General features: G+C 49.3%; 1 protein-coding gene across 2 annotated transcripts in view; it reads right to left on the bottom strand.

Annotated features, from left to right (window-relative positions):
* The window catches only part of RSPO4 (R-spondin 4), a gene marked incomplete at its 5' end in the record, with an annotated part of 39,503 nt that extends 36,440 nt beyond the window's left edge, over positions 1–3,063 (bottom strand). For both annotated transcript variants that reach the window (XM_082671389.1, XM_082671390.1), the window contains one exon: positions 2,985–3,063. In XM_082671389.1, the coding sequence (XP_082527515.1) occupies positions 2,985–3,063 (79 nt within the window). The remainder of the gene's footprint in view (positions 1–2,984) is intronic.
* Positions 3,064–18,120: the final 15,057 nt, after the last annotated feature.

The following is an 18,120-nucleotide window of genomic DNA, read 5'->3' as shown; positions in this document are numbered from 1 at the left end:
CCCTGAGGGTGACAGCTCAGCCTGGGTGGCTGCTGGGCCCAGCGAGTGTTCCTCTCGACCTTGCAGAGTAGGCCAAAGGCTGGGCCAAGAACTCGGGCACTCAGGGGAGGTAGGAGAGGGCCAAGGAAGGGCATCCCTCCACATTGGCAGCTCCTCAAGGACAGGCCCCAGGTCTGTTCACCTTGGCACTCCCAAAGTTCCCAGCACAGAGCCTGGTGCACGGTCTGCCCTGTAATGCTTGTTGAATGAACAAGGGGAAGAGAGGGAGAGAAAGGAAGGGAGGAAGGAAGGAAGGAAGGAAGGAAGGAAGGAAGGGGGAAGGGAGGGAGAAAAAAGAAAAGAAAAGGAAAGGAAAGGAAAGAAAAGACACTGCCAATATCTAGGTGCCTTCAGAACACATTCTCCTGCCAAAGTTAGACCAGAATGTCAAATCTGGTAAGACCCTCAGGGATCTCATGTGCAATTTTCCAAGCAGCTGTCTTACGAAAAATGGTCTCTAGTCTGTAACTGGCTTGGGAAAGGTCCCACCCTCTATCCTCAGCCTCTTCACTATGCATCCTCTGATAAGTCCCACAGTTAAGAAACCTGCTAGAGCCAGCACCTCTCATGCCTATTTGGCCAGGACTCCTATGACCACCTTGCAGAAGATGCCACAGGACGCCTTCTGCTACCCCTCCACCTCCACCCCAGTGCCAATGGGAAACCAAGGCTGTGGGCAGCGGGCAGGGGGTGGTGCGGAATCCACTTACCCAAAGGGGCTGGCGGTTGGACTGAAATCCAAGGCTATCTCCATTGCACCTGACTGGTAAATGGAGCCACAAGCCTCTTTCTGAAGACGCTGCGCTGGACATGCATGTGTCCCAGATGCAAGAGATCACCTACCGTGGGGAGGGGTGCCAATAGCCCCCTCACCAAATGGTGGCTATGTAAGGCGCAGCCATGCCCGACCTCACTGAGCAACTGGGGATGGGGGGAGGGACTGAAAGTTTTCTTTTTCTTTATTCTTTGTGTGTGTGTGTCTTTCAGAACTGACTGAGAAGCATCTTAAAGATCTTCTAAACCGGCTCCTCTTCAGATGGGGAAAGTGAGGCTCTGAGAAGAGAAGACCAACACAGCTCAGGAGATATCTTCTCAGCGTCATGTCAGACGGATTGAGATTCAAGCCTGCTTTGCTACTAACCCTCTGTGCAACGCTGGACAAATCAATTTTCCTCTCTGAATCTCAGTTTCCTTGTCTAGGAAATAAGCATCCCCCCAGCCCCACTAGGCTGTTATGAGAGGCAAAGGACGCAATGGACAGGAAAGAATGACTTGTACTTGGCTACTCGTGTAACATACACACTAACTCATTCAGTCTTACCCACATCTGCCCTGTGAGTTGGATACTGAAGATTATTATTCCTATTTTAAAGAGGAGTTGCTGAGGAGACAGTTTTTATTTAATCTATTTTTTTGGTCTTTTTAAGAACTGAGAAAGATCATAGAGAGCTTCTAAAAGACCGTCAGATGGGTAAACTGAGGCTCAGAGAGGCAAAGTGACTTCCCCAATGTCACTCAGCTGGTAACTGGGGAAGCAGGGATTTGAACAAGGCAGGCTGACTCCAGAGCCCATGACTGGAACTACTATACAAGGGCCATTCACAGAGCAGTGTCCCCATGAGGTCCCAGAAGGCCCCCAGCTCATGTGAAGCCCACCCACCTCTCCTCTCCCTGGATCCCTCCATCCAGTCACACCTGGAGCTGAAGTCCTTCAGGCCACAGTCTCTCTGTCCCACCCGATCCCACCCCCAATTCTCCCACAGCCTCTCTCTGCCTCCTGTTTCACTCCAGGAGTAACTGTGTCTATTTAGGGCTTTTTCACTCAGGTGGACTAGAATCCCCCAGAGGGAAGACTCTCGTTCTCTTTCCCACGTAGCCAAGCTCAGACTTCACACCAGAGCTGCAAGGAAAGAAGACACAGGGTCTTCATTCACCTGCTGGTCAACTTGGCAAAGTTACTTAGCCTGTCTGAGACTTGGCACCTGGATTTTAGAATGGGGTAAGCCCTATGTCATGAGGATGTAGTGGGGATTCCCTCCGTGAGTAGAAGACCCTGGGCACAGTGGCTGGCTGTTGATTCTCAGACTGCCATCCGGAGGCCAAAGGGCGGCCGGCTCAGGTATGGGACTTGATCACCTTCCTCGGTCCCCCAGGCTCTGCCAACGCTGGCTCTGCAGGGACAGCCTCAAACCCACCTCCTGAGGATGTTTTGACTCCTTCAGGGAGGGGCTGTGGCACAGGACCCCCGAGGTGAGAGTGCAAGGGGCCCCTGGCTTTGTGCCCCAGGTGCATTTATGGTCTGAACCTTGGTACATCCTCCTAGTGGCCCTAGGAGGTCAAGATGGAAAAACTGAGGCTCTTAGAGGGGCTGGACGTCTTCCAGGTCATCCCAGAATAAATGTCTTCAAACTCAGGTCTCTCTGAGCTCATGCAGCTCATGCCCTCACCAGAGGGGAACCCACCAAAGATTACTGGCTTCTTGAAAGTGATGTGGGGGATCAGGGTCTGTAATGGGGCTGAGACCGGGGCATCTGGACTCCCAGCTCAGGGCTCTTTATGTCACTCCTGGCTCAGTATGCATGCTTGGGATGATTTCTGAGCCACTAACTCTGTCCCCTAGGCCCTGCGACCTCTAGCCTGCCACCTGAGGCTTCCTGTCTCTGCAAAAGTCACTCCCCCGCTCCTCGCCCAGCAATGCTGTGATTATAGGGAGCAGGGGCAATGAGAGAGCCCTGGCAGCTCCTTCCCTCCCTGGAGAGCCTCTGGGTCCAGCTTGCCCCACGGGTGCCCTGGGGCCTCAGTTTCCCCATCTGTAAAGTGAGATTGACAGCAGTCTGGAAGAGTTAACAGCCCCGGGCGTCGGGCAGCAGGAAGATGCCCCAAGGGCGACCCCCCTGACTATCCCGCGGCGTCTTCCCGGCCACCCTGCCGGCTGCCCCTCGTACCTTGCTTCTTCCTTCGGTTCAGGGGGAGCATGTCCACGGCGTGGGCGACGAGCAGCAACAGGCAGAGTGGCGCCCGCATCTGGGCAGCCTGGTCTGGGCGGGGGCGCGGGGCTCCCTGGGAGGCCCGACGGCCCAGCGGCTACCGGCGGCGGCGGCACAGAGGGCGCGGGGGCTGCTCGGGGCGCGCCGGGAGCATCCGCGAGTGCGGGGTCGGTCCCGCCGCCAGGGACCTGCAGTCAGCCCAGGGGCCGACCTCCAGGTCTAGAGAGGGCGTCGGCGGGGCTGGGAGGGGCGGGCGGGGAGGAGCCAGCGAGGCGGGGGCGGTGCATTAACCCGCTTGGGGAAGGCGCGCGGTGGGGTTGGAGGGGGTCGCCCGGCCAGGTCGGTCTGTCACGCCGTGCGCGCTCTGGCGTCGTTCCCGCGCCCGGCACTGTCCCGTGGCATACACAGGTACGGCCCTCCACGCCACACACAGAGGTACAGACGCGCGGACGCCAGGTGACCCCCTCCTCTCAGCATCTCCCTCCACCCCACTCTCCGCCTCGGATTTTCTTTTTCCGCTTTCTCTGTTTCCTCTTTCTCCTAAGCCCCGAAGTGACCAGCACCTGATAAATTAGCCAGTGAAGGGGCCCAGGACCTGAACTGTGTTTCCTCCAGCCTTGTCTACAGGATGGGAGCAGCTGGTACAATTTTAACGCTTTCAGAGCCAAATCCCTCCTTCTCCCCAACAAACGGTGCACTCCTGCCTCCGGCCACCTTGCCCACTAAAAACAGTAAGAGTAAGAATAATACTGCCTATCACTTTGAGGCCTACGTGCTTGGTGGTGTTCTAAGCACTTTACACATGATATAATCTTCAAAACAACCCAGCGAGGTTCTATTCTGATTAGCTCTACTTTACAGAGGAGGAAAGGGAAGCTCAGAGAGGCCAAGTGACTTGCCTAAGGCCACACAGCAGATCAGTGGTTTGTCTGGGTCCAGTGTCCACCCTTTTAGCCACTGCTTGGGGCACAGAGGAACTTACTCTTGACAGTCTCTTGCTGACCAATTATCCTTCCTTTATCCTGTGTGTGTAGTTTGATAAAAAAAAAAAAAAAAAAGGAAGGTAAATGCCGGCATCTCCTTCTCCAGCCCCTTGTCCTCATCCTTAGTAAGGCCCCCAGTATAATGAAGACATTTGAGGGCATGTCGGGGGAGGGAAACACAGAGAGTGAGGCAACTCTGCCCTGGCTGTTCTTCTTCTGTAGGGCTCCACGAATACTGACAAACAACATCCTAGGGGTCTTGGTGGAATGTCAGAGCCACCCCCCCAAAATGGCTCTATTCCACAGATGGGGCTACTGAGACCTCGGGATTGGAGGTGCCTAGCTCAGGCAGCCCAGCAAGTCTAAGGCAGAGGTGGGATGGGCACCCAGGTGTCCCAGCATGGTCCCCATCCACCAGACCCTACAAAGCCCTCTTGTTCTGACTTCTTTGATCTCCGTCTTCCCCTCTACTCCACCTTTCACCCCTTTAATCCCAGATCTCAACTCCTTGCAGTATTTCACAGACACCTCCAAGCCTCTTACACCTCTGAGCCTTTCATGAGTGGCCTCTCCATGGGATGTTGGTCTACATGCCATCCCCATCCCCACTGACTCATTCAGGACCCAGTCCTGAATAGCCCCTCATCCAGAAAGCCTTCCCTGATTCTCAGGCCAGGTCCAGTGTCTCCTCTGGGCTCCCACAATCTCTTTATTACAGCTTGTATCACAGCAGGTGGTAACTATGGATTTGTCTGTCCCTTCCTCTGAACTGTCAACTCTTTAAGACCAGAGATGAGGTCATATTGGGATGCCTGGAGCCTAGCTCATGCTGGACACAGAGCAGGTATGCAACATGTTTCTAGAATGAATGAATGAATGAGTTCTCCAGTTGCAGGAGTCTCCCAGCTTATACATGGAATTTGGGTACTTGGAGAAATGAGATGACCCTAGAAGTTCAAACTTTAAGAAGTTTGAAAGTCAGTCCCTACCCAGCCACCACCGGTCCTGAAGTCTCCAGAGTCCAGAGCAGGCCATCCCCCAGGTGAGCAGGGCTGGGGCAGGGCAGGGTGCATGGGAGTCAGGCAGAGGCTGGGGCCACTTAGTAGCCACAGAGCTCTGCAGCCTGTAGCCTCTTGCCTCTTCTCCCCCTGACTCCCTCTGCTCCACCTACACCGCCCCCCCCCCCCGCCCCCGCCCCCGGCCTTCTGCTTCTCAAACTCTGCCATGTGTCCCCAGCAGGGCTTTTTGCTGTTACCTCTGCTTGGAAAATCCTTCCTCACATATCCTCAGGGCCTGTCTCCACTCAAGGTTACCTCCTCTGAGGGGCCCTCTCTGATCACTCCAGACAAAATAGATGCCTGGGCCCTTTATCCCCTGGTCCTGCTTTATTGTCCATAGTACCGAGCACCACCAGGCCTGTTCCTGTTTGTAATTTGCCTGTTTGTGAATTCCATGAGGGCAGGAATCTTCTGTTTTATCCTTGTGCCTGACACATAAAGTGCTAAATAAATATCTGTGGAATGAATAAAAGAATGAATGAATGTTCACTCATCCCTTCATTCATTGTGGGACGTCAACTACCTCCTATTCTCTCTCAGGGCCTCAGTTTCCCCATTCATTCAGTGGTACGGATGGGATTTTGTGTTCTCCAAGGGCCCTTCCGATCCTTTCAGAATTTGGTATTTCCAGGGTTCTAAGAGCCAGAACTCAGGCCCCCAGCAAACCTTGAGCTGCTCAGAGGGTCTTGGGTTCTCTGTAGCTGTAGAGGGCTGTCTGGGAATCCCAGCCTGCCATTCAGTCGCCTTCCCCCAACATAGGTACACAGGGAGGACATCAAGACCAGTGGTGCTGATGGCAGAATAGGAGGTGTACACGCCAGGGGCCATCAGTTAAGGAACTACTGGACACCGTCACAAATAAATGAAGATGGGTCTAATGGCTGCAATGCGTTATGTTCACAGTGCGTGTTCCTGACCAGCAAATCCTTCTCTGTGGGATAGCCAGGACCGAGGTTCCTTCCAGCTTGTGCTCTGCTGTCTGGTACATGGCTTAAAGCTCCCTGAGGAAGGGGCAGGGCATGGAGGACCACATATTGGAGGCGAAGATCATGTCCCCCCACATCTCACTGGCCAGAACTCAGTCACGTGCCACATCTGTCTGCAAAGGTGGCTGGGAAATATAGTCTAGCCATGTGCTCGGGGGAAAACAAACATTTGGTGAACATCTGGCCAGTCTGCCACTCTGGCCCCATTGATGTAGTAGCTCCTGGCTGTGGCAGTTCTGGCCCCTACAAGCTCTTCTTCTTAAGCAGCCAGAGGACCTGGCTTTTCTTCCAGGTGAAGCCCAAACTCCTCCTCGGAGCTACAGGGGCTGCTGGATGGCCTCTGCTAGAGTGACCAACTCTCCTGGTTTGCCAGGGATTGAAGAGTTTCCTGGGATGCAATTTTATCTCGTGTATAGTTTCATGTAGCCACTACCACATCAAGATGCCTAACTGGACCATGACAAGACTCGCGCTCTTGTGCTTTCCTTTAGGACCCCACCCACTCCCTCCCCTCCACCCTAACCCCTAACAACCACTAATCTGTTCTCCATTTCTATAATTATGTTGTTACACTTATGTTATATAATAGAATCATGCAGTATGTGTCCTTTTGAGACTGTCTTTCTTCACTTAGCATAATTTCCTTGAGATGTGTCCAAGTTATTGCATGTATTAATAGTTGCTTTTTATTGCGGAGTAGTATTCCATGATATGGATGTATTATAGTTTGTTTAACCATTCATCCACCAAAAGGCATTTGAATAATTTCAAGTTTTTGGTTATTAAATCTAAAGCAACTGTGGACGTTTGTACACAAGTTTCTGTGTATCCTCTTCGGCAAAAACGTCTGTGCATGTCTTTCTGCACATTTTTAATTAGATTTTTTTATTGTTGCATTTTAAGACTTCTTTATTCTATATGTTATTTGCTAATATTTTCTCCTAGTCCATAATTTGTCCTTTCATTCTCTAACCAGTGTCTTTCATAGAGCAGAGGTTTTACTTTTGATGAGGTCCACTTTATCAATTTTTCCTTTTATGGATCATGATTTTGGTGTTAAATCTAAGAACATTTGCCTGGTCCCAAGTCTCAACTATTTTCTCCTATTTTTTTCTAGAAGTTATATTGTTTTACATTTAAGTCGATGCTCTATTTCAAATTAATTTTTGTATACAGGGTGAGGTGTAAGTCAGGTTCTTTTTTTGCCTGTGGATGTCCAGTTACTCCAGTATTATTTGTTGAAAAGGCTGTATTACCTCCATTGAATTGCTTTTGCTCTTCTGTCAAAAATTAACTGGGTATATTTGTATGGATCTATTTCTAGGTTATCCATTTTATTCCATGAACTATGCGTTGTTCTGGCTGCCAGTACCACATTGTCTTGATTATGGTAGTTTCATAAGAAATCTTGAAATTGGGTAGACTGATCCTACCCATTTTGTTCTTTTTCAAAACTGTTTTAGCTATTCTAGTTCCTTTGCCTTTCAATATAAATTCTATAGTAATTTTGTCTATGTCTTCAAAAAATCTTGTTGGGAATTTGATCAGAATTGCATTAAGTACGTATATCTATTTGGGGAGAATTGACATCTTGACTATGTTGCATCTTCCAATCCATGAACATGATATGTCTCTCCGTTTATTAAGATCTTCTTTGATTTTTAAAAAAATCAATGTTTGGTCATTTTCAGCATATGCATATGTTTTATTAGATTTACACCTAAGTATTTCTTTTCCTTTTTTAAAAAGCAATTGTGAATGGTACTGTATTTTTAGTTTTGCTGCCTCACGTGTTCATTCCTAGTATATAGAAATGCAACTGATTTTTAAAAAACTGAAGTATAGTTGACTTACAATGTTGTGTTAATTTCTGATGTACAGCAAAGTGATTCAGTTATATATATGTATTCTTTTTCATATTCTTTTTTATTATAGGTTATTACAAGATATTGAATTTAGTTCCCTGTGCTATACAGTAGGACCTTGTTGTTTATCTGTTTTATATATAGTAGTTTGTATGTGCTAATCCCAAACTCCTAATTTATCCCTCCCACCCCCATTTCCCCTTTGGTAACCATAAGTTTTGTTTTCTATGTCTGTGAGTCTGTTTCTGTTTTGTAAATAAGTTCATTTGTATCATATTTTAGATTTCACATGTAAGTGATATCATATGATGTTTCTCTTTCTCTGTCTGACTTACTTCACTTAGTATGATAAAATCTAGGTCCATCCATGTTGCTGCAAATGGCATTATTTCATTCTTTTTTATGGCAAATTCAGATATATATATATCACATTTTCTTTATCCATTCATCTGTTGATGGACATTTAGGTTGTTTCCATGTCTTGGATATTGTAAATAGTGCTGCTATGAACATTGGGGTGCATGTATCTTTTCGAATTAGAGTTTTCTCTGGACATATGCCCAGGAGTGGAACTGCTGGGTCTTATGGTAACTCTATTTTCAGTTTTTAAAGGAACCTCCATACTGTTTTCCATAGTGGCTGCACCAACTTACATTCCCACTAACAGTGTAGGAGGGTTCTCTTTTCTCCACACTCTCTCCAGCATTTATTGTTTGTAGACTTTTTAATGATGGCCATTCTGACTGGTGTGAGGTGATACCTCATTGTAGTTTTGATTTGCATGTCTCTGATAATTAGGGATGTTGAGCATCTTTTCATGTGCCTATTGGCCATCTGTATGTCTTCTTTGGAGAAATGTCTGTTTAGGTCTTCTGCCCATTTTTGATTGGGTTAATACAACTGATTTTTATGTGTTGCTCTTTTATCCTGCCACATTGCTGAACTCACTTATTAATTCTAGGAGTACTTTTAAAAAGATGTTTAGGGCTTTTCAAAATAGACAATCATGTCACTTGCAAATAAAATAAAAGTTATTATTTCTTTCTTTCTGATTTATGTTCCTTTTATTTCCTTTTCCTGCCTTATTGCATTGGCTAGAACTTCCAGCACTGGCTGAACAAGAGTGATCCTTGCTTTGTTCCCAATCTTAGTGGGAAAGCATTCAGTCTTTCACCATTAAGTATGATGTTAGCTGTAGATTTTCTGTAGATGCTTTTTATCAAGTTGAGGAAGTTCCTCTCTATTACTGCTATTGCTATTGCTATTTTTTTCTGAGAGTTTTTATCATGAATTGGTGTTGGATTTTGTCAAATGCTTTCTTTGCATCTATTGATATAATCATGTGATTTTTCTTTAGCCTGTTGATATGGTACATTCATTGATTTTTGAATGTTGAATCAGCCTTTCCACCCTGGAATAAACCCCACTTGGCCATGGTTTATGATTCTTTTTATATATTACTGAATTCTACTGGACAATATTTTATTAAGGATTATTGCAGCTATATTCATGAAGGATATCGATCTCTATATATTTTTGTGTACTGTCTTTGTCTGGTTTCGGTATTAGGATAATACTACCCCAGTAACACCAGAAGAACAAAGCAGGTCAGAAGAGAATTGCAAGGGCTCTGGAAACCAAATGGTCATTGCAACTACAGCCCCCAAAGTAGGTGAGAAATTATATGCTATACCTAAACCGTGAGACTGCATGCTAAAATGAAAGATTTAAATAGGACCTGGAGTTTTCCAACATAATAGCCCAAATGTCCAGGATATACAGAAAATTACCTGTCATACCAAGAACCAGAAAACCATAGTTTGAATGAGAAAAGACAATCAGCCAACGCTAAACCATGATGATTCCAATGTTGGAATTATCTGACAAGGATTTTAAAGCAGCCATCAAAAAAAAAATCCTTTGAGAAGAAATTATACAGTCTTTTGAAAAAAATGGAAGAAGAAAATCTCAACAAAGAAATAGAAGTTACAAAAAAGAACCCAAAAGAAATTATAAAACTGAAAAATACAATAATTGAAACAAAAACTTTGCTAATAGACTCACTAGCAGAGTGGAGATACCCAGTGATGGACAAATACCCCCACTCCCTGCTTCAGTAAGTGAGAGAGCCTGAGGCACGTTCTATGCTGTCTCCCAGAACTCTCCAGCACGGTTGAGCTCAAATTGTGCCCAGTGGTAACTGTCTTGATGAGCCATCCTTCATGGGCTGCCTTTCGATCCTGTTTCACTCCTTATTCCCATTCTTGTGTTTCTCAAGATCAATTCCCAGATAAACTTCCTGAACTCCAATCTGTGTCTCAGGGTCTGCTTCTCAGCAACCCCAAACCAAGACAGTATTTTACTAATTCTGTCCTGACTGCTTCTGAGGTACTGCAGGTAAAAGCAATGCCTAATCCAGAGTAAATCTTAACTAATAATTTCCATTGTCTATACCTCAGTTTCATCATCTGTAAAAGAGAGGCATTGAACCCCCCACCTTCCTCCACCGGACTTCGTCTTGTTCTCCTCTTAAATCACAACCTCTGCAACCCCTGTCTTCATTCTTCACTTTGGTTTTTCCCAAGGGAAGGCAAGCAGCCTTGGCCCTGGGATGCTCAGGCAAACAAAGGAGCTACTTCAAGTCATCCACCCCTCCCTCACCCACCCCAGTGGAATCACAGCCTCCGTGGTAGGTTGGGTTGTTGTTTTTAATACCAGTGTGAAATAAATTGAAAAATTACCCATAAAATACAGGTTTTCAGCAGCTGGCCCGAAATTTCTTTCCATAAACAAACAAGTTTAAAGAGATGCCTTAATGCCACCCACCAACTCCTCCCCCCAGCCTTTTAGGTCCCTGTGTAGGAGTGGGGTCTGCTGAGAGACTCGGCCTCCTGGGCACAGGCATGCTGCTGGGGGCCATGGGTCATCCTTAGGCCTTTTGCTGACCTGCATCTCTTACCCCTGTCTGTCTGTTCCATGAAGAATCCCCCAGACTCACCCCCCACCCTAGTTCCTATACACAGCATAGACTTGGGAGCCAAACTGCCTGCGTTTGAACCAGAGATTTCCTGTGTATTAAGTGTGACTTTAAGCAAATTACTTATTTCTGCCTCAGTTTCCTCCTCTGAAAATAGGGATGATATTAATACCTACTTCTTAGGGTTGTTTGAGGATTAGATTAAATATACATGAAGCTCTTAAAACAGTGCCTGGCACAAGGCCATGCTGTGTAACTGTTAGCTATTATTAGTGTTACAGACAGAAGAGAAAGTGGGATAGAAGATGGAGTAGGAGGCTTAGTGACATTTAGATTTTTCCACAATAAGCCTTGTTTGGGATTTCCTCTGGGGTGTTTATATAAACATCTGCCCAGTGCCCTACAGTTTGCAAAGCTTGCTGACATCTACTATTTCATCTGGCCTGACATTTAACTATGGAAGGATTCAGAACACAGGTTATGGTTAGCCCAGGTTACAGAAGAGGAAAGTGAGGCCTCGTAGGTGGACTGACTCACCCAAGGTCTCAGGAAGTGATAGACTCCTATTTGGTCGTTCAGGGACCCAAGATGAATCCTGATCCTGGTCGTAACATTGAACCCTGATTCTCTCATCATAGACTGAGCCTTGGTCCTTCATCACACACCGATACTTGACCCTGATCTTAGACTGAATCATAATCCTCGTCCCAGGTGGGGCTTTGACCCCATTCTTTATTATTTTTTTTATAAATTTATTTATTTTATTTGTTTATTTTTGGCTGCATTGGGTCTTCGATGCTGTGCACGCGCTTTTCTCTAGTTGTGGCGAGCGGGGGCTACTCCTCGTTGCGGTGCACGGGCTTCTCATTGCAGTGGTTTCTCTTGTTGAGGAGCACGGGCTCTAGGCACACGGGCTTCAGTAGTTGTGGCTCGTGGGCTCTAGAGCGCAGGCTCAGTAGCTGTGGCGCATGGGCTTAGTTGCTCCGTGGCATGTGAGATCTTCCCGGATCAGGGCTTGAACCCGTGTCCCCTGCATTGACAGGTGGATTCTTAACCAGTGTGCCACCAGGGAAGCCCTGACCCCATTCTTGATTATGGACTGAGTCCCAGACTAAGCTACCATCTTGGATTTGGTCAGAACCTTGAATGTTGTTTCACAGTAGACCCTGACTCCAGCCTCCGATTGAGCCTGACCCTGTGACACGCTGAGCCCTGATCCTTCTTATAGACTGAGTCATACCCCGGGCCCCATACTGACTTATGATCTTGGTTTCACACTGACCCCCTGCTTTGGCCCCAGACGGAGCCCCCAGTGGGGTCTCTAACCTGGGACTCCAGATCTAGCCTCATCCTGGATCTGCTGTATGAATCCAATTTCCCATCTTCCCCAGGCTTCAGTCCATCTCCCAGAAAAGGGTGGAAAAGAAAACTGCTCTCAGCACCCTTTGGAGAAGGTGCAGGCCTCAGAGCAGGATTTACAACCTATTACTGGAGGCAAGATCCCCATATCCTCTCCTGTGTTTGCAAACCCTGTAAACCCCACCTGGGGGCAGCCTCAAAGACCCAAGTCCTCCTGATGCCAGAACTCTGAGGAGTTCTATTGTTTGGGTAGTTTTCAGTTCTGATTATTTAATACAGTCGTTCCTGGTTTTACACTCACAGCCATTGTCCGCTAGGATAGGGTTTTTCTTTTCCTGCGGTTGAAGTTGTAACACGTTTTCAAACAAAGGGAAAATGTTTCAAACAATAGTGAAAATATTTCTAAACCATGTTCACAATCAAGTTGACCTCTCAGTAATTGGCTGGGGGAGAGAAGGGAAGGACAAAGAGAAGTTTTGCATAGTTGGGGGCAGCAGGTCTCTGGTGGGCTGGGGGCAGCGGTGCTGGGACCAGCCTTGGCTCTGGGAAGATGAGGGAGAACTGAGTGCAGAAAGATGGAGGAAAAAGCCAAGGTTCAGGCCTCTGAACTTTCCCACTCTGGGAGGAGCTGAGAGCCAGAGCCTCTTACTTTCTGTGCACCCTTAAATCTGAGCGTCACTTTTCTCGTCTATGAAATGGAGATAATACATGCCCAAGGAGGACTCTGGAGATCAACAGATAACTGCAGAGCACGCAGACAAGTGCTGACCCTGGGAAGGTGCAAATTATAGCAGGTGATGCCACCATTATTATTTATATCCATTGTTTGTCAGCTGAGAGGCGGTAGAGCTTGGTGACACATGGAGGCTGGCATTCAACTGCCTGGGTTCAAGTCCTGATTCTATTACTTACTACTTATGTAACCTTGGGCAAGTTGCTGAACTCCTCTGTGCCTCAGTTTCCTTATCTGTAAAGTGGGGATGGTAATCAAGTTATTGTGAGGATTAAATGAGTTAATACCTGCAAAGCACTTAGAACTGTGCCTGGCACATCGTAAGTGCCTAATAAGTGTTAGCTATTACTATTTGTTCAAAAAATATTTCATGCAGCCCTATTATGTGCCGCTTTTAGGGATAGAAAAATTACTTCACATGAAGTGCAGTGAGGGACACTGGGCCCCCAAGTTTTCTTGACCCATATCCCCTGTCTCGATTCCAACCTTTAGTAGTTGGATAATTGATTGATTGATTCATTCATTCATTACCTAACACCAACTGTGTGCCAGGGAGCGGTGAGAGTTAAAGACACAAGGTCCTCATGGCCTGGTGGGGAGCAGAGAGGGAAAGCAGGCAATTACAACAAAATTGGATAAATTCTAAAGTGCAGGCATGTTGCAGGGGTGGTGGAGACCCCGGGAAGGTGCTGGAAGGAGGCCTGCAAGAGCTGATATCTGAACTGAGTCTTAAACGGTTCCCAGAAGTTAAACATTCATTTATTCAACAAATATTTACTGAGCACTGGTCCACACGCTGAGGACTCAACCAACAACACGACAGGTCCAGATCCCGCCCTCCTGGGGCTTACAGTCCAGCAGGGGTGAGGGCGAGTGCTATGAAGGAAACGAGTGGCGTGAGGAGGCAGAGAGTGACAAGGGGTAGTCAGGGAGAGCTTCTCTGAGAGGTGACACTGGCCAGAGACCTGAATGAAGTGAGGGAGCGAGTTGTGTGGAGATCTGGGGAGAGCATTCCAGGCAGAGGGAACAGCAGATGCAAAGGGTCGGAGGTGGGAATGAACTTGGGGTCAAGGCAGTGAAGGGAGGTAGAGTGGCTAGGATGGAGGGAGCGAGGGGGTGTGCAGGAAGGGGAGTGGAGCAGTGGCAAGGGTGGTGGGATTGGGGCAGGCGTGGCCTTGTCTGAGTGTATTCCCAAGGAGATGGGGAGGGGGCGGGTGGCTGGGGGTGGGTGGGAAGAGAGGAAGTAGGAGCTGCCGCCCTTGAGGAGGACTGGGGAGGGACAAGTCAGACACCGACCTTAGAAAGGCTGGAGTTCTGGGTCCTTCCACACTCTGTCCTTAGTTCTCATAACGACCCATTTCACAGGTGGGGAAATGGAGGCCCCAGAGAGTCACACGGAGAGAACACAGATCTGGCTGCCTCTAGCTTCCGAGCCCTGGTTCCCAGAGCTCCCCACTGTCTTCTCTGGTGTCTGACTCCCAGCCCTAAGGACCCTCAGGACCCCCAGCCTCCCCCAGCCTACAGAGTCCTCAGCCACCTCCTTCTCAGCCACCTCCGCCAAAATTGGGCTGAGGAGGAAACGATAGGCACCAGCCTTCTGATCTTCCTCAGCCCCTTAATCCCAGTCCCTACCTGGGCCTCAATGGTCCCCCACCAATCCCTCGTGACTTCTGACCAGTTCAGCTCCTGAGAATTCTTGGCAAAGGCATCCAGTCCCAAGTCTCTCCGTCCTGCCATTTCTCCGGCTATGTCAGTGAGTGCCCTGCCCATACCATTTGGTGTTCATCATTCAGGTACTTGCTGTCCAGAACCCAGGGCTCCAGCCACCCACCGGGCAGGCTGGGAGTGCTGGTAAGTTAACACACCTCCTCCTCGCCCCGCCCCAGGATGATACTGGGAGTTGTGGATAAGCCCGCAGCTTCCTCGCCCCTTGGGTGGGATGACTCTGTCTCCAGACTTCCCAGTGGGATTGAAGCCGGGTTGCCCGACTTGATCTTCACGCCTTCCATTCACTTCCTTTCCTTCCCTGTCTTCCTTCACTTCCTTGCTTTCTGGGGTCCACTCCCAAGTAACCAATGTGCACTTGAATTCTTATTTCCAGGTCTGCTAAGACAATGACCGTGACTCGTCAGTTTTGCCTGTGAAATGGCTCTCAAACCAGCCCCTTCTGTCCATCACCTCTGTGACTGCTTAGTCCAGGCATCCGGCACCCCGACTGCACACACGTAAAGGCCTCCCAGGTGGTCTTCTGCTTTTACCCCTGCCCTCTACCCCCGCCCCCAGTCCCACCCGGCCCCAGGAAGCCAAAGGGATCTGATATAAAGAGAACCAGGTCATCCTCTCCTGCTTAACACCTGCCATGGCTGCCCCTGGTTCTCCCCTCATCACGGCCCACAAGGCCCACAGGATCCAGCCCCGCTGGCCGCTTCTCTGTCTCTCTGCCCCAGGCCACACTGGTTGCCTTCCTGCTCTTTAAACACATCTGTTCATTCCCATCTCAGGGCCTTTGCTCTTGCTGTCCCCTCTGCCTGGAACACTCCCCAGATCTCCAATGGTGAGCTCGTTCTGGTCCTCCTGGGCTCATCTTGAATGCCACCTCGCCAGGGAGGCCTTCCCTGACCACGCAGTCAAATACACCCGGTCCCTCGTCACCACGCTCCATCCCTTAGGCTGCTTCGTTCCCTTTATGCCTTTCCCGCCATCTGAACCGATCTTGTTGATTTGTTGTCTTGCTGACTGTGCCCCCAAAGCAGGGACCTTGTCTGCACACATTGGGCTTCTTGCCCCAGGCCCTTGGCCAGCTTCCTTGTTTAGCTGTGGGTTTGGTGATGTCCCTGCCCTCCTGGAGTTGATAATCTGGTTGGACAGGGGCTGGGGGGAGGAAGGCAGATGATGCACCTGTTGTGGAAAATGCCACAGAGGAAGAGAACTTGGAGAGAGAAAGTAGACAGCTGGAGGAGCAGTGGGTGCCTAGATCCTGTGTAAGAACAGAGAGCTGGGATAAGAATGATTTAAATAAGGTGCAAGTGTAACTCCTCCCACAGCAGCCTGGATGTGAGCAGCGCAGCCTGGTGTCCCTGGTGCGCGGCTCCCCGCGCGGCTGCATGGTGCGCGGCTCCCCGGGGGCTGTCCGAGATAGCCCCCAACACATCTATCCTCCAGCGGGTGGGACAGGTCAGCCCACGACCACATGGCTATGTCCAGCCACAAGGGAGGCTGGCAAATGTGGTATCACGCAGGGCAGCCATGCGCTCAGCTAAAAATCAGGGGAAATATTATTCTCCAAGACAAAGGGAGATTGGGTATGGGGGCTGCCTGGCGGTCCTTGCCTCAGGCACCAGCAGGAAGCCACCAGCCCCGGCTTGCCTGTTTTCTGCGTGTCTGTCTCTTGGTCCTTCTTTGTGTGAGGAGGAGGGAAAGGTGGCTGCTCGTGGTCCTGAACGAGCCTGAATCCCACCTCTGGGATCCCACCCCCTCTGCTAGCTCCCTCCTTCCCTTGATCCTTTCTCAGCGTTTCCAGCTGGGCCCTGCCCCTCCCCCCCCATCTGCCTGTCTCTGGTCTCTGTCCTCTCTGTCCCCTTTGCTCTGATCTTCACTTCACTTCTCCCTCTTGTCATGAAACATCTTAGAAGTTCTGCCCACCTGTGTGTGGGCTGCTTTCTCATCCTCTTCTCTCTCCACCCTCTCTGGAGGTCTGGCCTCTCCACTCCCTGTTTACTCAGGGACCAAGCTCTTCCCACGCATCAGCTCAGACACGCTGCCCTTCCCATGGCCCTTCTGTGCTCTTTTCTCCTTCTTTTCTAACTCCTCTTGCTCTTCCCTCACCTAGCTACATTCCTGAGTCAGTTTTCAGCTCCGTTCTCCTATCTCCGCCTCCGGGGGGCTCCCCAACCCCGTCCCCAGCTGTGACATGAGGCTCCATCTGCCTGACTGGTCCTCTCCACTTGAAGCCCTGTGGGCATGTCAAACCTGGGGTGTCTGGAACCTGACTCAGCCTCCTGCCCTCCTGGCTTCCGACCCTGGGAAGGGCCGATCCACCTCTTCACTGGGTCTGTGGGGCCAGGCCTGGTCCTTGGTAGCCCCTCCTCCAACTCCAGCCCCAGCAGGGCTGGGCTGCAGTGTCTGCTGCAACCACTTCCCCGGGCCTCAGCCTCTGACTTCCTCCCATCAGTGCCCGCCTGCCTTCCACAGCTGCTCAGTTACTCTTTCTAACACACTACTGTGCGTGTGTCACCCCACCTATATCACAAGCTGTCGTTGTCCCTTTGGTGTCAGTGTGCCCTTGGTGCTCGCCTTTCCATGCCCAAGGAGCCTTCCCAAAACATCTGCAACTCTCTGCCCGAGGCCAGAGGTGCTGGGGAATCAAGGGTCCCCCAGCACCTTTGGCCAATGACTAATAGGATTTGATGGGTGGATACGCAGCTCCCAGCCCTCAGTTGGGATGCCTCTTTGCTGTGTCTCTCACTGTCTCCCAGAGGTCCCCGGCTGAGGTCCTGTTGGGGTTGAGCTCTCATAGCCCACATCAGCAACCTGCTGGATTATTTTGGTTGTCTTTCCTTCCAGGCCTCACTTCCCTCTCTTCACAGTGCTTCCTGGAGTCACCTCCCACATTAACCATTTGCTTCGTTCCTCATCTCTGTGTCTGCTTCATGGGGAACCCCAAACAACTCCCTCTTCTGTTTAAAAATAAAACACAAATCTTCAGTGGCTTCAGTGGCTTACCCCAGTGGACCCATTGTCTCTGGGTCACAGAATTTTATGAAAGTGACAGCATCTCTCCCCAGAGCCCATCTGTGGAGCCCCTATTTGAGAAGCCCTGGTCTCCAGGATGACATCCAAGCCTGGCCTTTAAGGCCCTCAATGCACTGACCCCACCACACGTGTCTGCCCTTCCACACTGGGCTCACGCTGTTCCCTCTGGTCTGAAATGATTGTCCTTTGCTTAATGAGTTGAACCTACCCTCAAGATTCAGCTCAAATCACCTCCTCCAGGAAGCCTTGCAGACTACATTAATCCTTGGAGAGTTCCCACAGCCCTAAGTGTCTGCTTCCTACTTGTGACACAAATAGTGTCTTGAGTTTTACGTGGTTTGTTTCTCCAGAAAATAGTTAGGTTAACACTTTCTCTGAGAG

The sequence above is a fragment of the Grampus griseus genome, assembly GCF_964374135.1.
Source record: "Grampus griseus genome assembly, chromosome: 14".
Classification (NCBI taxonomy): Eukaryota; Metazoa; Chordata; class Mammalia; order Artiodactyla; family Delphinidae; genus Grampus; species Grampus griseus.
Note: the sequence above shows the minus strand (reverse complement) of the source record. Positions and strands in the feature narration are given on the sequence as shown.